The sequence below is a fragment of the Lepisosteus oculatus genome, chromosome 11 (assembly GCF_040954835.1).
Source record: "Lepisosteus oculatus isolate fLepOcu1 chromosome 11, fLepOcu1.hap2, whole genome shotgun sequence".
Taxonomy (NCBI): Eukaryota; Metazoa; Chordata; class Actinopteri; order Semionotiformes; family Lepisosteidae; genus Lepisosteus; species Lepisosteus oculatus.
The window spans coordinates 39,457,828-39,481,253 of NC_090706.1; the positions used below are offsets into that span (position 1 = coordinate 39,457,828).

At 44.2% G+C, this 23,426-nt stretch overlaps 1 protein-coding gene across 2 annotated transcripts in view; it reads left to right on the top strand.

Annotated features, from left to right (window-relative positions):
* The window catches only part of slit3 (slit homolog 3 (Drosophila)), a 181,455-nt gene that overhangs the window by 8,245 nt on the left and 149,784 nt on the right, over positions 1–23,426 (top strand). For both annotated transcript variants that reach the window (XM_015349877.2, XM_006631940.3), the window contains exons 2-4: positions 6,756–6,827; positions 11,323–11,394; positions 14,723–14,794. In XM_015349877.2, coding sequence (XP_015205363.2) covers positions 6,756–6,827; positions 11,323–11,394; positions 14,723–14,794 — 216 coding nt within the window. The remainder of the gene's footprint in view (positions 1–6,755; positions 6,828–11,322; positions 11,395–14,722; positions 14,795–23,426) is intronic.

Genomic DNA, 23,426 nt, shown 5'->3' on the forward strand with positions numbered 1-23,426 from the left:
TGCTCATCTACACTGAAATCTTATTTTAACGCCAGCCCGCTGCCTGCCGTTGGCTGTGCTTCACCTCAGATGCGTCACTGTAGTTCTAATTAAGATTGATTACCGCAAAACACATCACAAAAAAGACTAATCCGTTTCTGAATCTAAACGTTTGTCTCCTGCTCTACCCCCACTTTAATCCCTATGTCCAAACAGCTCTAGGGTCTTTGCCTGATTGCCTCACAATTTATCCTGTCAGTTCATGTTACATTTTATGTTTTTAGTTTTTTTTTGGTATGGTTTTTCTCTTTTTCATCTTCATCACTACAGCTTCGTTGGGTTTGGAAAGGCACTTTATAAATAAAATGTGCCATATTGAATAAGAATAAGAATCGCAGGCGAGGGGCTGTGCCATAGTTGGGTGCTACTCAATATAGCCTTGCCTGGACTGAAAAGCTCAAAGTGAGCAGTAGCAGGAAAGGGGGGAGCTGGCGGAGGAGAAGCCACAGGGACGTGCCCAGTAGCAGACACCAGTGGGACTGTGGCACGAGCAGCTGGGCCTCACGCAGGCCAGCGAGACCGCGGGTTTCACACACGGCCTTCTGGCGCACAGGGGCAGACGGGACCAATCGGCGGTATTTTATTTCTGAAACCCGCGGTTTTGGGTGTCAAACCTCCGTGGTGTGATCTTGGGGGGGCGGACAGGTGAAGCCGTGTTTCCGGGCAGGAAATAACAGGAGTCAGGGGCATACTACCGAGTTCCGATATTCCCAAGAAAAGGGGTCTGCGCTGTGGAGTCGGGAATCTGGGAGAGAACTGGGTTTGCCCTGGGTGGGGGCACTGAGAGAAGACCCTGGTCTAGACCGCTACGTCGCCCTTACTGCGCCCAGCTCTCTGTGCCTGATCCATTGCTCAGGAATTTCACCAGGTCTGCGCATTGAGATGCAGAGCAAAGCCTGACAGCGGGCAGGAGAAAGGAATTGCAAGGATTTGCCGGAAATGCTTCATCAGGAAATCGGTGTAGCAGAGGATTGGGAATTAGAACAACCGTCCATCTGTTGCAGAGACGTTGTTGAAGAAGCTCCAGATGTGATTGATGTGAGCGCTTTTTTTCCTCAGGAGAGTTTGAAATCGTATAGGAAACCAAAAACAGACAGTTACCTGAACAGCGGGACGGTGTGAAACCATGTTTGTGCTGTGCGCATGCCTCTGTCACCGCCAGTCCTAAACAAATAAATCAATCTGACAATGTTTGATGAGCTTATATATTTCTCTCATATTCAAGCTGCTTTGCACTCTGGCCCTGCTGGTGACATACAATAGCTTTGAATGTTCTGAAATATGTTCTGTAAAAAGCTAACAAGAAGACAAAAAGCAATAAAACAAAAGAATTGTCAGGACTCCTGAAGCAGCCTTTGCCATGAGAGTAGTAAACTCTGGTCAGATTCCTGAACGGCTTTCACAAGCCTGGGAAAGGAAAATAAACATCTTTAAAGACCAGAACAGAGCAAATGTTCAAAGCATGCCTCTGAGAAAGAAGAAAAAAATCGCAAACTGATTTATTAGTTAGACCATGGTGAACTTATTAGTAATAAATTTAGCTGTGAAAGAATGACTGGGAGGTTTAGTCATTCTGACTCCTGCCCCTGGATTCCGTTTAGAAGTGAAATGCCACAGTCTTGATCAGATTTCCAAATTAAGGACATCCAAGGGAGTCTGTGCCTTCATTCCATATACTCGTGATGTTGAATTGTCTATTAGCTGTCAGGCCTTCGTGTGATAGACTAAACGACTACTATTATTGTCTCTGAGAGAGTTCTCTTTCCAAACCTGCCCCCCAGGCGGTCTGGAGGCTGGACTGTCGGTGGGCTGGCGTGGCGGTGAGAGCTGGGAGTGTCTCGGAGGAGTGAGATGGAAAAGGACTGGGCACCTGCTGCAGGGCTTTCCACTTCACCCTCTCCCCCGAGAGGAAGCAAAGTGTGGTGGCTGAGCCCTCAGGGAACATGCAGGGCATCGTCTCCACTGGGACAGGAGCCAGCCTGTTATAATTGCGCTGGGTGTGTCGTCTTTAGTCCCAGTGAGACCCAAGCGTCGGTCCACTTCGGAGGCATATTCTAGCAAAGAGGAAACTCGGGATCTCCCAGGGTTAAAACTGACTATCGGGAATCTTCTAAGGGATTTTTTTGTGAGACATCTGGAACAAAAATGCCCATGACTACACATCCATCTAATGTGTAGGATTGAACAGAATGGCAGGCCAATACACAGCATATATTGTTTTCTGTGAAAGCTGTACAGCTGGCCACAGTTTTGTCCAATAAGGATCCTCTCCAATTAGGGAACTTCCAGATGTCTAGTCATTCTTTATTGAATTTGTTGCTCCTAAACCTTGGCACTGTCCTATGTTTATATCGCATGCTCACTACATCTCCCATCCAGTTTTAAATTGGTTTAGGTCATATTGAGTTCCTAATGGAGTCAGATTAAAAGTCAGGGTGTACCAAGTTTCAGCTATGTTTGGAATAGTCCTAGATCAGTTCCTACCACTATCAGAACTGTTGCTGAGGGGTTAGGGTTAGAGTCTGAGTCAGATCACTGTCTGTTATCTGACCAATTCAATTACATTTTTTCCAATTCAATACAATTGTTACTTAACAGACTTAAGAAGAGTTACAAACTGTAAAGGAGCCATTCAGCTCATTTGGCCTGTTTGGTAGTTAACAGCTAATTGATCCCAAGATCTTGTCCATATAGTTCTTGAAAGAAACCAGGGCATCAGCTTCCACACCATGACTGGACAGCTTTTTCTATACTCCCAGCACCCTCCGGGTGAATAAGTCTCCTGTTCATGGTATTAACTGCTCATCCATGTAGTTACTTGATCAAGCACCCTTTGTAAAGAATGTCCACCGCGAGGTTTGTGAAATATTTTAAGCAGTAAATCATAAAAAGGTGGGTCTCAGAGGAAAGAACCATTAGGGATTGAGGAGAGAGAAAACAAAACCCTCAAAAGAAAAAAAGCCACTCTGGGGGTCTTCTATATGTTTATATGCATATTTATCTATAGCACTGCTCATGGTCGCATGTATGAAATGCGTTATGGTCCATGTGAATTCTACACTGCACTGGGAGGTGATGAGGCACAAGTTAACCACCCAGGAAGTGCCTTATTTCACAAGAACCACAAGACCCAGTGGGTTATTGTTTATAACATATCTATTTTTAAAAAACAATAAGTGACATTTGGGGTAAGAAAAGTAATCCAAAAAGAATTTTAAAAGACGCAAAAACACATTCATTGTACATAATTCCCTACTGTATATGTTCCTGCTCATATTCTTCCCATCAAATCCCATTTTCTGGAAGTGGTTTGGCACTGGTAAATGTCAGAATGAACCATACGATCTGGCATGCAGAGACTTACCCAGCCAAGCAGTGTGCGGGTCTAAAACCCACCACATGTAGTGCTTCGTACACTAATGCAGATTGTCCAAAGCGTGTGTGTATTACAATGAGCACCTCTAATAACAACAGATCACTTGTGCAATGGAACCATGAACACAAACCTGGGCAAACATAACATCTGTTTGCTAGTTCCTGTCACAATGCTGTTTATAATTTGTTACAGTATTTCACATGACAGTATGCTTGTTACATTGCCAAATGATTACGTTCTTGAAGATAACTTACAGCTGGGAATGGAGGTTCTGCATTTCTGTTATTGTTTCACCTGGGGAGTTTCCCCACTCATGTCTTAGTGTTCTGCACAGGCTTAAGAGAATGAAACACATTGAAATGTTTAACCTAATACGTGGAAAAATTATGATTTTTCTAACAAAGTTCTCTTTGCCATTTAACCGCATCTGGTCAAGAGATAGAAAACAGTGGGATCAGATACAGAGTGAAAAATAAGGAATGGAGTACCACAAGGATCTGTACTAGGACCACTGCTCTCCCTGATTTATATTGGTGATCTGAACTAAGATATAAGATGGGAAATACTGACCTTGAAGAAGAGACTTGCAAATGACACATTATCACATCTTCTAGACTAGGAGGGCAAGCAAACCAAACATCCCGACACACAGGTGTAAAATTGAAATAAAGAAATCCAACATTAATAATATACAATGATGCACTAAGGCCTAATCTAGAATGTTATGTTCAGGTTCAATGCTACAAAAAGATACTGCTGCTCAGAGTTCAATCTAGAAAGGGGGAAATGGGTATATTCTTGGGCTTACAGTGATGTCCTTCAATGAGAGGCTGAAAGAACTGCATGGTACTGTACAACAGGCCCCAAGGTACTGTATACCAGTCCTGGAGGTACTGTACAGCAAAGCCCAGAGCTGCCTGCATGCAGCACCCCATTGACCCCTGCAGTTTAACGTGCAGCTGGAATATCGCATTGCTGTTGGAGAGATGAAACTGTTGTGCATCTGACACATCTCTCTGCTGCGTGGACAGGCGAGGGTCCCAACAGTGTGAGGTGTACAGGACATGTGCGTCGTCTTCATGTGTCCTCTGCAGGGGGGACATAGCTGTGAGCAGAGGTGACCAACATTGGCTGATTCGTAAAATAAATAACTGTGCATTCAAAAATCTGCAAAAAGAGCTTAGCTGACTATCCCTCACGTTTCCAGCTGAGTGCACTGGGTACCGGGCAGATCTGTTATCTACTGTATATAAGCTGTAGTGAGAGCTGGGGCGTGAAGTAGTTCCAATAGGCAGCTGCGTCAGCATGCATAGGCTGGAAAGGAACAAGTAAAGGTTTATTCCATGCTTCAAAAAAAAAAGTAAAGAAACACAACGTTTCGGCTGTGGAGTCTTCTTCAGGTGACTGTCTTTGGGAGGTGGCTGTCTTTCTTCCTCGGCACCGCAGTCCGGGTCACAGCGCAGTCCGGCATTCTGATGTGATGTGAACGGACATGAAAACGGAACAAAAGCCAAGAAAAGTACCTGTCCCTGCTTTAGCAGTGGAATAAATTGTTTTTTTAGCTCCTTTGAGCTCTTTAATGATGCTTCCTGCCGAATTAAAACCAAGATGAATATAGCTGGAGCTTTTTTTCCACTAAAGTAACACGTTGATAAAACTTTGCAGATGATGGCTCTGTGCACTGGTCTCTTTGTGTCTATAAATTAAATACGGATGTGTAACGCCTAGGATGCACTGAACAGTGAATATTGCAACTCTAGTGAATTGCTTTGCATAAAGGCATCAGTTGCATTGAAGCAACAATAATATATAGAGGACTGTTTCAGGGCTGTTGCATCAAGACTATTTAATAATCTTTATTTTCAGTAGTTATGTTTTTAACTTATGTAACTTATAGCTCTTTATTTTCTGGTCCTCTGGTGTTATTGTTTGCCTTGTCAGATTACGACAGCAGCATTATTTTCTTGCAATTTCATGGTGAAGGCTGGCTTGTGTTGGGAGAGCACTGGGGATACATAACATTTTCACCCGACGTTTGTATATAATGTAACAAGAGAGAGATTAAGATTTCAAGGGCCATGAGATTTTAGCTTTCATGCAAATTGTACTGATGAAACAGAAAAGTAAAGAAGCATTAATTTATCTACAGTATAGTTAGGTCCTATGGAGAATAAGGCAACGAACTTGAAAATGACCATACCTGGTTTACAGTGGCTCTGGTATGTTAGCTCGTACATATAGCTTGAAAAATCAGGAAGACCTCACACTGCTAAGCTGCTAAGCAACACAAGTCTATGTTTTGAGCCCTTTCTGTATACTTCTATATCATTTCTCCATTTTCCACTCTTTTGACACCACTTGCTGTTAACTCTAGCTGCAGTTCTGTGTCTGCTGAGTGTCTGCTAGTGCATGTCTGTGCAGAAATCTGCTCTCAGTGTCCTGAGAGAACTGCAGCAGTGTCTCTCCAGCGCCGGTCCCCTGACAGCCCACAATGTGGCTCCAATTACAGCTCTTGATGTGTGCCTAGTACAGTGTTGTGGAAGCCTTTTGAAATCCAATACCCCTTTAAATCAGAATTATAAATGTTTATGTACATTATGAGAAACACACACTGAGCCGTGCTCCATCAGGAGACGAAGTTTGGCTTCGCTGGAGTTTTCTTTTTTCTTTGTTAATTCTTTACAAGTGACGCGGCTCCACCAGGCCAGAACTACACAGAAACGCAGCCCGACCTCATGCAATATGGAGATGTTTTTGAGCATATCTACACGGTTTGTTTTTTCCTCCTGTGTGTGGATGTGTGGTTTAATACTTACAAAACAGATAAAATGACCAGTCTTCAGAACATAAGATAAGCCTTTGACCGGGAGACATAAAGAAACAAATTCAGAATGATTCTGTCGCATGCAATTAAATTAAGCTTGCAGAGCCAAAATATGTCAGTGTGATTGACCTTTCTCATGCTCAATCCGTGTCTTAATATAATATTTCTACATAACATCAGCAGTTTGCTTTTGCTACAGGACAATGTGGAGTAAATTATGCACCAAAGGAGAGAAAGCTTTCCAAAAACAGCTCCTTTTGGCAAGAGTCATGATGTAAATGTGATTTGCTCAGGTGATCTAGTTCTGAAGCAGTGCTCAGAGCGGTGAAGGTAGTCCTCACCAGCACTCCTGCAGAATATCTTGGCAACCTTGCAGTTATTAAGATCAAAACTGCCCTACAGGAGTGTGAAGTTCAGCCAGTATGTGTCCAGAGGCTTTTATCAGTTTAGGTACTCTGAACAAGTACATGATCTGTCTATGCATTATTAACCCACTCCCCACTCTTTGTTTTCTAGAGACCTGGACAGGAATAACATCACTCGAATCACCAAAGTGGACTTCACTGGGATTAAGAACCTGCGAGTTTTGTAAGCATTTGTCTTTGCTTTTAAAATTGGACATTTAATGGGATAGAACTGCAGTACCCCACCCTATTTGAAAAGGAATCATTAGAATACTGCAGATTGCTAGTTGCAGAAAGGGGAGCAGTTCTGTGGTTCACAGGAGACTTGGTCTGTTCGTGAAGGTCAATTGGACTTCAAGGGTAAAAGTCAAACAAACAGTGGACAGAAACATGCGGCTTCCCTGCCTGTACAACCAAACCAAAGTAGTGTGTCTATGGGAAAATAAATCCATTTGAAATCCCCAGATGTTAGTTAGATCATCTCACCTCTCTAAGAATGGTACCAGCATGGGAGTGTTGAGGCCATTGCAGTCTCTCCCAGCAACACATGCACCGGCCACGTGCTGTTTTGTGCCCCGTGAGGTCACATGTGCTGCGCAGGAGAGTTCGTATCCCCCAGAGGCGTGGTGAGGGTCTTGCTGCAGGCTCACAGGCCCTGGCAAATGCCAAGGGTAATCTGGGCAAGGCCAGCCCTCCCAGCCCCAGCAACAGAGCTGTCCAGACAACTGTGCACCACTGCTTGGGGAATCCTGTTCACAGCTGGACAGTGACACAAGCCATACCTAATCCATCAGTCTAGTAAATAGCTCTAAGGTAAAGCACGATAATAGAGTCTGTGGGTAGAGAACAAAGTTTCTGCTGAAAGTGCATCTTTAGTCCACTTTTTGAGTTTTCTTGTACTGTGGAGAGTTCAGCACTTAAAACCATCCTCGAGAGGAAGCTTGAATCTAGCAGGGTGGAAAGCTAATTGCTGTACAGGATAGTATGTCATGAAAGGCACACTATGTTTAGAAAGCAAACCTCAGTAAGGAGAAAACAAGTGACAGATGTATCAATCAGTGAATAAAGTAGATCAAGTTACGTTTTGACTTACAACATGCTTTCCTATGCGCACTCAGTTGAATGAAAATGCATTGTTCTGTGCTTAAGAAAGATAAGGAGGAAATGGTTCAAGATGCCCATCTTCAAGTCAAAAGATTAACTATGCTTTTCAAAGGGGGGGAGATGATTTCAATACCCAGTGTCTCAGGGAATGCTTCTCTGAATTACGCTGCTGCAGAATACATTTTCACATCTAATTTTGTTTCTTAACAATTTAATTGGCTGATTCTCTTTGATCTACATTCTACATTAAACATTTCGGACTGTTCGAATCTGCTTTTTTTTTCGATTGACCCTGTTTATGAAAAAATCAGTGAATCTAGTTTCTCAGTGTTGCTAAACCCGGTTTATACCCAGGATTTGTCTTCAGGAATGTGAAGAAATGCAGGGCTTAAATCTGCAGCTGGCCCTTAATGTTTCAACCAGACGTTGCACAAGCAATAAGCATTATTTTTAATAATGAACAACTTTTTTATTGACGTTAGGGGGAATTAAAAAAAATGTTTTATTAGTCTGACCCCATTTGTTTAATGTTATTGCCACGAGATATTGCCAAAATATGCATAACGGGCTCAAAGCGCATCCATTTCAAACATTCTAACTTTTTATTGTTATTTTCCACTTAAACTGAAAACAAGCTTTTTGGCAGGAAGAAAAGGCAAAAACAAGATGAGAACATGAATAATTATACTCTAGACAAGAATCTGTTTATCCTAGTTGTGCCTTTTTAAGTGAGCTGTATCAATGAGAAGAAAATGCAGTACATCAATACGACGTTCAGTTTAAGTGGTAACATAGCACTCTCTGCATAGTTTTACTGCTTATTTTACGTGGGTTTTGATTAACACCAGTGACATTTCCCTACTCGAAACCATCTGTATGGTCAAGGTGGATCAAAATAGAAATTCCCAGAGAAACGCTGGGTCAACCGTCTTATCTCTGTGGGAGAGACAGGTGAGACATCTGAAAGCTGATTTCTTCCATCTGAGACGAGTCGCTGGAGTGAAAGCCGAATGAGGCGTAACAGCAGTTTTGTATGAGCACCACCTAAAAGTGGTAAATGTCGCTGTCACGGTCATTTGCTTGTGCAAAAAGGAATCTTTTGAGATATCTATAGAACTGTATAAAACAGAAGGAAATGCATACTGGACACAAATACAGGCAGCAAGTACATTTATGCAAAATCCCAGGATCCTTCTTCAGAACCAGAGCACACTAGTGGGGATTAGGTGGAAGTGCCTTTTAAACAGAGAACCGAAGGCACTTGTTTACCCAAAAGGTTGTGGGAGTCAGAAAAACTTTACGCAGCCCATGTTGTCGAAGCCAAAACTCTGGCTTCTTTCAAGAAAAAGCTGGATGAGATCCTCAAATCATGAAGTCACTACTGAACGGGCTTAGACGGGCCAAATGTCTTCCTCTCATTTGTAAATGTATTGTAGATTATGAGAAGGCAACCTTGTGGACTTGTGGACATAGTTTATTTTTGTGGTGGTTCTCGATGACCTGAGGGGTTATGTATAGATGAGCTCTTTTTGAGGGCAAAGGTCTCAGCTACTTCACTAGAGACCGCAGTTTAGTGAAGTCCAATATTTAAAGCTCAGTGTTTATTTAGGTATTTAAATATTCAGCCTTTGTCCATGTTAACAGTGTTTCTCAAGAATGAGTCAATGACTCTTAGATCAATTGTTTTTTCACTTTGACTGAAATTATCTGGACTAAGTTTTGCACAACCCTGGTTTCTTCAGTGTTAAACACCAGAGCTCTTCATAGTATATTTTCCATTATCTACTACCATTTTTATTGCCTATTGATTATTTCTAGTTTTTTTTTTTACTTGACTGGGGTCGAAAACAAATTCTTCCTATACAGTACATGCTTTATGACTTTCAAAGTTGCATACAGTCCTGCATTGACGAGGACACTCCTCTGTGAGATAACTGATGATAATTCTTGTTTCCATAAGATTCCAGAGTCCTGTGGCTCTCTAAACATGTCTACAGCCGATCTGAGTCTCTCCACGGCACAGCAGAGTCTTCACTATGTTACAATAGACAATTTATCAACTAGCAGTTGCTGGTGAGAGTACTGCATTGCACAGGAAAATTACAGATACAGGCACTCTCCATCTGGTGTGCATTTTGAAAAAAAATTAGTGTAATTACTATAATAATATGTTTCCACCCAGTCATATGAATATAAGGCTATTTTTGATCCATATTTATACCATGTGAAATATAGTGTGCTGGCTTTGTTTACAAAATACTCAATTATTTTGAACTAACATTTTGGTTGCTCTTTGGTTGGAGCCGAAGCCAATGTATTGTCATTTTCTTGGGCTTCACACTGTGCATTGTGGCTCCACTGGAATCCACGAAGTTCACAGATTGTCTACAAATTCTGTCTGCGCAAAGCCAATTTTGTCATCCGTTCATGACAAAATAGTATGGCAAAGAACATGGATTAATGACTGCAGCACAGTTACATATATAAACACATTTAAAGAAAACATTTGTAATAGAAATGTAGCTGCCAAGCTAGAATTCCACATGAGAAGAGCTGGATATTTTCTTTTTCCTGAGCTTTTCAGCCTTCGGCTCCCCTTGTCAGAATGTGTGTACAGAGACTGCTGCATAACCAGATGGTTTGCACACATGTCAGAACGACATGGCATTCATTTCACTGCAGAATCAACAACAAATACATATACATACATACGTTTTTAGTTTAATTTAAATCCTTGGTGATCAAACTGGAAGTGCTGTTGAAGGCTCTGATGTTAAGGTACTGTATTTAGATGCCTGGGAACATCTGTAAGTCTTTGGATGGGATGAACTTGGTTACTGCAGGCAATGAGCTTTGAGACACTGTCACATCAGTGGTCTGATGGAAATTCAGCTCCCTAGGGAATCTAGAGACCGACCTTGGAAACCTTTCATCAAAGACTACCTACATTCTAATTCAGCCTGGACACACAATGCATGAACCTCTACCACTGATTAATTCAACTGGCTGATGCTTTTATCCAAAGTGACTAGCATCTGCGCCCATTTACACAACAGGGTGTTTAACTGGAACAATGTGGGCGAAGTACCTCGCTCAAGGGTACAACAGCGGTATCTCACCTGGGATTTTGAACCTACAACCTCCCAGTAACAAGTCCAGAACAGTTAAGCACTGCTGCTGATAATACATCTGGGAGCCTTGTAAAAGCCACTGGCACCAAGTGTCAGAATACCGCTACCCCAATCTGCTGCCCTTAGCCCTGGGCTGAGCCTTGTGCTTGAGCCCAGTGGATATTGCTCTGATTTCAACCAGATGAGAATATTGATTAACCCGTAATCACGGGGTCGTGACTTTAAGTTCCTATCCAAAGGCGGCTCAGGGATCAAAGGCCCTGGACGGAGGCAGATTTGCATGGAGCAGGGTGGAGGTGGGCAGCTCCTGTTGGGGTGGTGGGTGTCTCCTTCGATGCCTTCATCCGCATTTTAGAAAATGTGCCCAGGAGGGAAACGTGGAACCAGTATACGTGCTTGAGCTCACTCCTCTTGATGAGTGTGGGGTTCTGTCTCTTTTCCCAGGCACCTGGAGGACAATCAGATCAGTGTGATTGAGAGAGGAGCATTCCAGGATCTGAAGCAGCTGGAGAGACTGTGAGTATCCGTGACCTGCTGCCCAGAAGTCTCGTTCCCGGGTTAACATCGCCTTGCCACGGCCGTGACAGAGCCCGAGACTGTCGCGAGGCCGAGCTGACACACCTGAGAACTCCTGGCTCACCGGGAGCAGGAAGCGAGTAAAATTAGATCTGTGGGGCGATGTTTTCCCTGTAAAACACACCAGGGGAGGTGTATCTGAGGGCATAAAAGTCATTTGGAGTTCATCGCCGTGTCAGTAGAGTGGACCAGTATTTATAAATTCCCAGGCGTCATGATGAATCCAGCGAGCTTGGAGATATGCTAGCTGACTAGAAGCAACTACAGTTAGTGCTACGACTAATATTCTTTTAAAAAGGCCTGGATCAGGATATCAGGAAAGGAGATAGTATGGTTCAAAAAGACGATATTCATCACCGCGTGTCACTATCACTGGTCAAATACCTTGCTCCTCACCATTCTCATCATCTTTCAAATCTTGCAAGATTTCCTGCGTTTTCAAGACATCCAATTCCTCTACGCGCAAGCGTGTTCACTCATCGTCCACTATCTGCGGCACCCATCAGGTCCCCATGTGGGAACAGGCGTGTTGAACCGCTCCGGTCCAACTGCTTTCACCTGTTGGGAGTCAGCCCAGGCGTTCCAGGAGAGACAGAGCTCACGGCCTGCGCTTCCTGTGTCGAATGCTTTCCCGTCAGACAAGTCTTGATATAACCTGGGCACTCTTGCTAGGTTCCTCTTTGGCACACCAGTCTGGAATTTCGCAGGCCGCCTCCCCAGCACTCTGTCTTCACTGGGCCTTTGTGGTGGAGGCACTGACTCACGAACCCTGCCCTTTCCTACCCCTGACACCCCTGCGCTGTTGACTCAGAGCCAGACGTTACTCTGTGATGCCCCATGCTGTTCAAATCACAGCGGCAGACGGTTCTATTTGCCCTTCATTTTCTTAAGGGGCTGGGAAGGTGGCAGGGCAAGGTTCCTGCGTGCGCATGTTTTCAGTGATTGGTGTCTTCATGCAGCACCTGGCTGTGTTAAAAGACCACGTGCTGGCGCAACGGCAGCACACCTGCAACAGAACACCAGGCCTGAAATGGAGCCGATACGAAGGCGTCCATGTCTGGTAGTGTAACCTTACGCATGGTGCAGGACTGAAGGGAGACTCCAGTGCAGAAACCCATACTGCAGGAGACGTGTGGAAAAACAGCAGGATTCTGTTGTGCTTTAAAGTTCTAAACTTAAAACAAACAGGGCGCTAAAAACATCTGATTCAGATCACTGCTGCAGCCCACTACTATACAGAAGGAAGGGCTCCCCGATGTCGTTAGCCACTGACACAGTGTTCCCCAGACTCCCGGGCACCGCGTACACAGTGCAAAGTCTCGGCTTCCGAAATCGTTGAGATGCTTGGATTTTGAGATCATGGCCCGCTCTTAAAAAAAAATAGACTTTTTACGAGACGTTTACGAGCCATGCATGGGACTGCTCTGTTGAAGAAGAAGCGATGGAGTGGCTCCAAGGAGGGGCTGCCCTGAGGGAATACATTTCTTCACCAAACTTTGAACTGTTGCCAAACCCCCCTCTTTCTGCAGAATCCCATATTTATGGGATGCTGTGCCAGTGCTCGTTGGGGGAGGGGCAGTAGGGTAGGGGAACCTGCTGTATTGTGAAGTGAAGATTATAATGATCGTAGTTTAGCAGATAATCTTCTGGAAGGCAGATTTTCAGGCTGGTCTGTACAGTTGCATGAAATGGATATTTGTATAGTGTTTTACGAGATGGAGAACAATAATGACTTTGCTAGATCTTCCTGCAGCTGATAGGCAGTGTTATACTTAAACACAGCTTAAACATTTAAGCAGAGACTAGCACTAAGAAACTGATTCAGCTGGTGACTTGGGGAGGAAAAATATTCTCCTCTGACCAGGATCCTCGGTTTTGTTTATTTTTTATTTCTGACCACATCCATTTAAAATCATGATTATCACTTCATTACTTAATTGGACAAACCTGATTGGGAAAGTCAAAGTCTAAAATCCTACCAGCCCACAATTGCATACTCCCCATGGGAGAGAGAATCCTAATAACTTCCATGCAGCTGTACTGATGTCTAGTCTGTAGATAATGTGTGTGTGTGAGGGGAGGTACTTGAACAAGCTCACAGACTCCCTCACATACCTACCTCGCTGACCCACTGCTCCAGAGTGCCCTTTTGTTCAGATAATTCTGTGTCATGTGATAAATAAAAGTCCTTGAAAGACCCTTTTCTGTCAGATTTAAAAGCTCGTCAGGGCAATAATGGCCTTTAAAGACTTTATAAGCTGATAACCCCTTCCTGTCCTCCTAGGAAGTCTCAGAATCTCTGATAAGACAGAATGAGGATGTTGACCTTTGACCTTGCTTAGTTGAAAATCACTTGTCAAAGGTTTCCTCCCAGTGCCCAGGCCAAAGCACTTCACATTTTTTCCTATTTTGATTTATTAAATCCCAGCCTTATTTTTCTTCAGGTTTCCTCCTTTCTCTTGAGCAAGAATACACTCATGCCCAGCCACCCACAGTCATGCCCACACATAGGAGCTGTAGAGAAACAATTCTGTTTTATTTTTTAAGGTTTATTTTTTTTGGGGGGTTATGTTTGATATTTGTACAGGAAGTACTAATAAACTATACTGGGACATAAGATAAGATTACTTTATTAGCCGTATACAATTTCTTGCATTAGGAATTAGTCTTTTCACATACCCCAGCTTGCTCTCCATGAGACACACAGGCAGAGAAAGAAGTTTAATGTCAGAGCGCAGGGTCAGCCATTGTACGGCGCCCCTGGAGCAGTTGGGGTCAAGGGCCTTGCTCGGGGGCCCAACGGAGTAGGATTCCTCTGCCAGCCGCGGGATTTGAACCGGCAACAGGCACAGATCCTGAGCCACAGAGACACGTAAGCAGCCAGACAGAAGCTGGTTCCCAGGAGAAAAAGGAGTTTGCTCTGTACCCTGATCATTTTTAACTCAGGACTCGGTGGACACCCGAGGAAGACGTGTGTGCATGGGGGGCTCAGCGCACAGAGGGTGTGACTCTTGTGGCATCACCTCCTCGAACCCTAGACAGTGTGGAGTGTTCTGGCGGCCTGAGACCCCGACTCGCCGCTGTCTAGGGGGCGGGGCTGTGTCTGAGCCCGCAGGCTCCTGGTTCAGCATGGAATCCCAGGGCGGACGAGCCGTGAGGGTGTGTCTTGACGTTTTCCCTTCCTCGTTGTCTAAGGACGACCGTGTGCCTGTTCTGTACTGCCGGCGTCAGTCTCACCCCGTTTGTCCCTCTTGGTTCTCTCTCGCAGACGCCTGAATCGGAACAAGCTGACGGTCCTTCCAGAGCTACTGTTCCAGACCAACCCCAAACTGGGGCGGCTGTAAGTACTGCAGCTCTTTAATGTGACGTTTCGCCCATTTCTCTTCTCTGTGGTTCCCTTCCTTTGCCAGAGAATCTGAGCCTTTTGTTGACGTGTAAAACATTTTGTTTACAAACAAAATGGTCTTTTTCGGCCATTTAGCAAGCTTGTTTGTTTGTTTTTTTCATCTTGCTTTCGGTTGGTTCGGATTGTTTGTCCTCTGTGCTTGATTTCTCTTCGGGTCTGGTTCCAAGCGCGGACGACGGAGGAGGTTGTATCGTTGAGATGGTTGTGCTCGATTCTATGCCACGAAGGTGAACCTGTTAGAAGGTTCTCTTTGCAAAAGAAATGCAGATGGTGGAGGTTATATTTTTCAAGAATGTTTTTCCCAGAACACTTTGAATTTGGAGCCAGATTACAGCATGGTTTGTATTCCCTGCTTTGGGAGTACACTAAATTTATTGCCCTCTGAGAGGGAAACTAGTGCAGGTTTGTTTTATGTGGAAATATGGATTAGGTTTACGTGTGTTTATCTTAGGAGGAACCTTGGAAAAGCTGGTGAATATGGGGTCTTGGCAGATTTCTATTTCAAACATCTCTATTACATTTGAGAAATATTGCTATTTTGAAAGCCGTGGATTGAAAGAAAATAAACTGATTTTCAACGTGTAAGGAGGCAGCCTATTATGACTAATGCTAACGATGTAATAACTTGTAGAGTTGCAATATATTAGTCATTTTAGTAGAGGAATAATCTTAACTTGCACTGGTAGTTACACAGCTACAAGGATCATTTGTATGTCTGTATAAAAAGGTGTTACTTTAAAATCTGCTACAACGAAGACGCTAGAATTTTCTCAGTAATAAGGAGTCCTAATTATTTTAAATGTTCTCCTTGAACTTTATTCTTCAAATTGTAGGAAAAGCTCCTTTCCGATTTAAATGTGCATTTTTTCATCAGCAAGCTGTCAATTTGATAGATGAGGCATCTGATAGTAGATGAAATTAGAATGTAGGTACAGAAGAAAGTGAAATGTTTTCTTTTCCTCTAAACATTCCATAGCAAAATGTGTTATATATTAAATTAACATTGTGGGGGATATTGTTTTAATTTTATTAAGCCACAGAAACATTTTTATCGACAAGCGTTCGCCAAGTCTTTGCAGAGTGTTAATGGAGGTTCTGCAATCCCTGTATGGGAACAAGTGTGGTTTATGAGGGGGTTCATAACCTTGTCGTCTCCCTCTTTGCGTGGTGTGGTGATGTTAACACGAAACGAATGGGTTTTACCCTTGACCCCGATATCAAAAACCCAAAGTTCAGTCAGCTGGGGAAAACATAAGAAGCTTGTCAAGAACAGACGGGATTATTCGATTGAAAGCAGCCTTTGGCGGCGCTGTCAAGTATGGTGGATAACATTTTTCAGGGTCAGACCAAGGTAAATATGCATTAATATGGCACACATTAGCTAAAGAACTGGGGGAAGAAAAGAAAGGAAGGCCTAGGACTTTTCCTGTGAAGACGCGTGTCTAATGGAAATGTTAATGTCCAACGCAAAGGTAAGGCCTCTTAGCCTGCCTGGAAGCAGACTGGCATCAGCGCATGTTGACACAACTCCTTCGAGCCAATTTCCTCACACCCGACCTCGCGGCTTTTTTTTTTAAGACGACTGCCCCTCGTCTTGAGTCCGGCGGGCCCCTTCCTTGTGCAGGGGGAACCCATTACCCCAGGGAGAGATGGCAGCTCCTGGTGGGACCCGCACAGCCACGAGGCCGTGAGACGTGTGACGTGCTCTTTTTGTGGTCGAGCCCCGATTCGACAGCACTGTGGTTAGAGCTGCCCAGGCTCCGGATGGCGGTGCCTGCTGTAAATCGCCGTGCCTGTGTGGGGCAGGGAATCTGGCTGCTTTCTTCCTTTCATTTCTTCATCACTGAAAGGACTTACGTTCTTTTACTAGTATTCCCCCTGCAGGGCTGATGGCTAATGGAAAACAACTGAGCGTTTAAAAACAACCATAAAAAAACGCCTCGTATACTAATGGCTGCGTGCAAGCCCCTTCCACGCACGAACACACGCCGTATACTCAGGCCTGTCCTTGTGAGACGCCCATCTTGAAGGTTTTTGAGTTTGAACAGCGGCTTGCAATGTGCATCATCGGTGCATACGGCAGTGTGGTATCTGATTTGAAATCCTATTTTCTTGCTTTTTTAAAAAAAAAAATCAACAATAATTTGTGTTATTTCCTTGCCCAATCTGGAATCTCCAACGGTGTTTCTCATCTCGTCTCGGCTCGCGGTAACGAACCCCGTGGCTGCACACGGGGGAGGGGGAGGAACTGCTGGCTGACTCCTCCCACCCGCCCGCCTTCGAGCCAATCGTCTTTTGACACGTCGCAGGCAGCGCAGCCCCTGCACTGGAAATTGCCCGACTGCTGTTCAGCTCAAAAGAATTGGGTCTGTTGCGAGGCTATATCCTGGCTATTCTCTCTCGCTGCCCTTCAGTAGTGGTTGCGGACTGTTATTTCGCCTTTCCAGGCGAATTGTCGCTGTTGCCTAGTGTGTTTCAGTTTGGGGATCTCCCCTCTTCCATCCAAAATCAAGTCCCAGTCTGTGATGGTCAGAATGGACAGTGAGCTGAATGTACCAGTATGGAGCCTTTGACACCTGTGACAGGAGTGTATAGAATCCTTTCCTCAAGTGCAGATGGGTTGCTTTTCACTGTGTTAAAAGTGCTTTTGAAGCTGGCATGACAGACATGCTGCTTCGCCTGCCGGCCGCCCAGCCTACCTGCAGCATCTGACTAATAGTTCAATATGTCCCGAACCCACACACCGTCAGCCCCTGGCACAGACGGAGAGCGAGCGCTGGCGTAGTTCTCGAAGGAAGGAAGCCTCCCAGTGCGTACCCGGACCCCTTCCAAAACCGGGCTGCTCTCCGCTGGTTCCCATGGCGAGAGGTTCTGTGATTCACTTTGAAGGCATATTCCGACCTTTTTACATAAACCAGCTGCAAGGGCTCCAGAAGGTCTGTGTGATGCAGCCAAAGGGGTGCAACAAATGCAAGACCCTTATAGGTAAGCACCAACTGAGGTTCTTCTTAAAGTCTTTACAGGCAAAGGGATTAAAGCTTTGTTGATGTGTATACACTGCAGAGGGTCGTCCTGGGATAGCAGGTCATCCAGGTTCTGTTGCAGAACTCCAGACAATAGGAGCATTGACATTGTCAGTGTCAATCGAGATTAAACCTGACAAAAACCTGGGCCTCCTGGAATGGCAGGGGCAGCTTAGACCACTTTCGCGGGGTCAGATCTGGGCTGTCTCATGAGTGAGAGTGGCGTAACACTCCCCTGCCATGTCTTTGATCCCCCTTTCGGTCCCGAGCAGTCCGACTTCCGAGTCACCCATTCTGCTCCTCAGATGGCCCTTCAACAGTGATCCTTTCACTTTCTCCTGAGTGACTTACATTTATACCACCGAGCATCTTTCCTGCAGCGGCTCAAAACCCTTCATTTGAGGGTTCAGCGCTCAGTTATGGGATTAAACCCATGTTTCCTGTTCATTGATCGGCTCATCAGACATTGTGGGAGGCGAGTGTGAGGAGGTTAATAACTGGCGATTCAAAAGCTAGAAAATGAGAGTTTTCCGAAGCATTCGTTCCTGATCAGGGTAGTGTAGATGTGCAGTTAGGGTCATCAGTCGTACACTTGCCAGGGAGGGTGTCTGCCCGCATCGGTGAACGGGGCGTTTTGGAGCTCTTTCATCTTATTTGATTTTTAGAGGATTTTGGTATAGAAGGAGCTAGTTACTGATGATAAACTTTTGCCGTTTTAAATATCACTCTCTTGCAGCACACAACACATCGCAGTGTCCGCAACGCTTTCTGTTCGGTGTTTGGGAAGCAAGAAAGACCGATAGAAAAAGTCATGTTAAGAACAGAGGCCTGGAATTTCTAGGACTGGAAGAAGAAACCTTTACAGAAATATAAAGGCTATTCGAAGTCATTGTTGTTGTAGTTGTTTTTTTTCATTTTTCAACGTACTTGTCATGATTTGAGAATGTTCTAGTGGGAAAGGGGGGATATGCAGCATAATTACCTCATTTGAAAGAGTTTTGTTTTTAAGTATTTTGGAAATGAACGTGTTGTCAATTGGAGAGAGCAGTAGGGAGGATGGCTGTAAATATTTTTAAAAGGGGGGGACAAGGCAACATCAAGTGAAGCAGAGGCAAGAGAATGCGAGATTTTTTTTTTAAAGAAACCACACTTTTAAGGTTGACGAACAAGACAGGATTTGGTTCAATTCCCAGTCTTCCGTGTGTTAATTCGCGCAAGTGCACGGGGAAGTGAGAAGCGGACGGAGTGCTTCTGCAGGGCTTTGTGCCTCTCAGTTTATCGATAGATCTCCGGGAGAGAGAGAGAGAGAAAATAGAAGGACATGATTTATTCCGCTGGTTAGCTGTCTGCCAGGCCAGGCGCGGCTTTGCGGGAACTGAAGTATGATTATTTACAGAAAGGATCAGACGAAACTACATGACAAATAAATCTCCTCACTTCTGCTGTGAGCACGGGGCGCTGCAGAGCCCAGTTTTCCTTTTAAAGCAGCGCGCTGGAGACAGACGAGGAGCGGCGGAGACGCAGCCCGCCTCCAGAGCACATGCATGGTAAACATTACACAGCGCCAGCCGTTCGGCTATTGTGGTAGCCGGCTCCCCCAGGACTCGCAGCACGCAGACTTGTGTACATACCTATATGTGCTGTGTATTGCATGCACGCAAAAAAAAAAAAGGGTTGCTTTCAAGGGTCAGTAGCAGGTCTTTCGCAGTCTGTGATTTACTTTGTTTTGGCAAAGTCTGATTGTTACAAATTAACCCACCAGTCCTTATCGACGAGGTAATTACATCCCCAGATGTTTGTGTATACTGAGCAATCGGCACAGCCCGGACACAGCATTCCCTCACAAGCGGTGGTTATGGTTTGGACTGCAACGCAGTTTTTCCAACGGTGAAGAAGTGAGAAGTAGTGTTTTCGCTCTGTGTGGCGCGGCCTTGAACACAACAGCCACACTGCGCACAGAGATAGGTAGCAAAGTGATTCAGTTGCATTTCGCAGCTGTCATTGTAATTAATTATTTGCTATTGAAAGTGAACACCTGATTGGCTTCTTGCAGATATTTTTAAAGGTAGCGGCTAGGATTGGGGCTATTTCCAAAGGGTGACCTTTCCCTTGCTTGACATCAACACATTTTACAAATGCATTTTGAATGAAAGCTGTAAGACAAACACAAGCCTCTAGACTCATAAACATGACAGCTCTAGGTAAACTAAATCAATATATTTTTTTAATTTTTTAATAAGGCTTTATTCCTGTGTGGAATACTTTACCAGTATCAGAGTCTTAAAAAAATAAATGCTGGGATTTCATTATCAAAGACAAGCACCAAACGGGTGTTTAGGACAGCACCAACAACCAGCCTTTATGATCTTTATTACATTTAGAGAAAAATTAATTAAAAATAAAAACCTGAACATTAACTTCAAGGATTATGCTTCTTGGAGAGTAGATCACAACCTAATTCTTATGTCGTCTTTTTCCATTCTTAGAACCATTCAATATGTAAAGGATGTGTCGACCGCGTTTTTTATTTTGCTAAGGGTTTTGTGTAGTGTGAGGAAGCAGAGGAGTTCATTGCTTCGGGTGTGATTTTGCAGATCTAAAATGTCTATTTTGAATGCCTGCTGCCCTTTAGCTGCTTCTGTACAGACAAGTACTATAGGTAGAACTGATGCAAAATACATAACTCTGCCTTGGAATGTCTGTGTAGCTGGAAACCTAAAACTGAAGAATTGTTCAATTTTCAAATCCTGAGTGATTTTCAAGAGTACGCTCTTTCTAAAATATTGAAATGACATCTTCCGAATGTCCTAGGTGTGCTCATAATTGAACTGACTTTCTGCAGTACTGCTCCTGTCTACGTCACTCTGATTTATTGGCATGAAGGATGAAAGCATCGGAAATATCCTCATGTTTCTGAGGCTGAAGCCCCTTGGGGGACACCAGTTAACGCGTTGACCTTGGTGGGCTTGGAGATGAGGATTCGATGGACTTGTGGTAAAATAGTTGACTTGGCAATCTGTTTCCTTCAAATATACCTTTCAAATATAACAGGCGCTTCAGCTGTTGTGGCTTATGTGCAATAGATGCAAATTGTTTGAACCAAAGAAACCATAAATCTATAAATCCATCGGACGGATCTAGTACGTATACGCAAGTGGCCCTTTTGTGGGACCAAAGAGGTGCAAAATGATTTCTAACTGATTCTGCCTACCAGTACTAGATGTTAACTTGTATCGTCGCTGATGCCGTCTTCAAAATCAGGCTCCTGCACAGAAACAAGCGGCCCTGCCTCTGCTAGAGTTCATCATCAAACTCCCACTTTTCAGTGGATAATGTGATTGGCTCCAGTAGAACTTACAGAACGTGCTTTTAAGCCCTCCATCATTCACATTCTTCTGCTGGCTACTGGAATAATCCTGGAGGATCTTGATGTTGTGAATGTGTGATGTTGTCATGATTTCTGTCACGCAATTTCACAGTATTGCCCACAAACCGGGTCTTCCCAGTGGTGTATGGCTGCTACTCAGCGCATGGTCCATGAATATTCCTGAATCATATTTTATCTGGTGCTTGCGTCTCAGGAAATACAGAACACATAAGGACGTAAGAAAGCTTACAAACGAGAGGGGGCCATTTGGCTCCATCTGGCCCACTACTAGGTAGTTAGTAGTTAATTGGTCCACAGATCTCATCCTGCCTTTCCTTCGAAGGAGACAAGATATCAACTTCAACAACATGGCTGGATAGCTTGTTCTATACTCCCACTATCCCACAGTCCTTTGGGTACGGACGTGCCTCCTGTGTTCGGTTTTAAATGCCTGTCCACGTAGTTTCCATTTGTGCCCTCTGATTTGTGTTTCACTGTTCATTTTGAATAAATCCCCTGGGTGGACGTTCTTAGTGCCTTTGAGGATTGTGAATATTTGGATCAGGTCCCCTCACAATCCTTTCTGTTCAGGACAAAAAAGGTTAAGTTGCTTTGGCCTGTCAGCGTAGGTATCCTTAAAGTCCAGGAGTGCATCTGGTTGCTCTTTTCTGGACTGATTCCTGAGGTGTAGGGCGCTATCTTTAACATGGCGACAAGAAACCCTCAGCTTCCAGTGGAACGTTTGATACCTTAAATTCAATCTTGCGCTAATTCCTCACCATTTCCCTAAGTCTCTGCAGGATAAGAGAAAATACATATGATCTGTGCATTCAAAATACTATTCGTCTAGATCAAGTTCCCACATCGTACTGACAGCCTCTGCAACAGAACTTTGAAGCAGGGCTAGCTGATGCGCTCTTGTTAATTCCTTTCGTAGATGTGGTCTTCTAAAAAAACTGGATATCCACCAGAGCTAAGTTTTTAGTGTTGGTATCTGACCTCACTTCTAGCCTGGCTTATATGCAAACTGGTCACAAATGCAGCTGTGCACAAATTCTGTGATTGTTTAGTTCTCCTGGCTGTCTTCCACTGGGTAGCGCTGAGTCACTGTGGATTTGATAGGTGTTATATATAGATGGAGCCGATGGTTTCTTCCCAGGATTAAATATCCGATTATTCCTCACTCAAAATGCTGGGGGCCTTTCCTGAAGTCCGGCACTCCAGATCAAAGACACTGTGGAATGATCTTCCAAATTAAAGAAATGACTTTCAAAATGATTGTCACTGCCCGTGGGCCTGTGTGGGTACAAATAACCGTTTGGCAAAACGACTTGCAAAAAATGATCTCTGGTGTCCCAGACAATTGCATCGAAATCACAGTTTAATTAGTGCCGACTAAAGAGTCCTTCTGTTTTTCTCCTTGCTATGAAGTGTCTGGACTGTGCCCCTCGGCCAGTCTGCACCTGAAAGCTGACCATATCTATCTCCTCTCTCCGAGAAGGAAGAAGCCTAATGCTCAGTGTTGATTGAGGGCGACTGTAATTTGGGAAATAATCTCGTCTATTATGTGCCTTAGTGTTTATCGCAGGTGGTTCCCATGGCAACCAGGGAGATGGTAATTGGATTCAAATGGGCTGAACTGCTTGCACATGTTCATAAAGGCCAGAGAAGGATGCTGGGCTTCTTTTTTTGTTTCTGGTTGGCTAATTGCGGAAGGTGGCTGATTGCTGTCTTGGCTGGAAGTGGCGTAGTTTCATTTGGCTTTTTTAATTGGTTGTGGCTCAACGACACTGTGGATGAGGTCAGCTCAATGGTTCAGAATCTGCCAAATTGTTAACGCTGCCGGGTGTTTGCAGTGAAGTGTAGTGGTGTTCTGGAGAAGCACAGCTCTGAACTGTTCTTTAAACAGGCTGTAATATGACATACTCACAGGAATTCTTCTGGATAGGTTCAGTAAATACTCCGTATATGTATATACTGCATATTACTGAACTTTTTACATTACATTCACGTTATTACTGTGATTAACAAACAGTCCATGGTGCAGTACTATGTGGTAAGCAAAAGTTTCATGCTTTATTTCTGGATACAATGGTGATTCTCTACTGTTTCTTCAAACAGAACCCTGCCTGCCTGTTCTTACAGGACAGCAGAATGAAAGATCAGATGCTTTTCA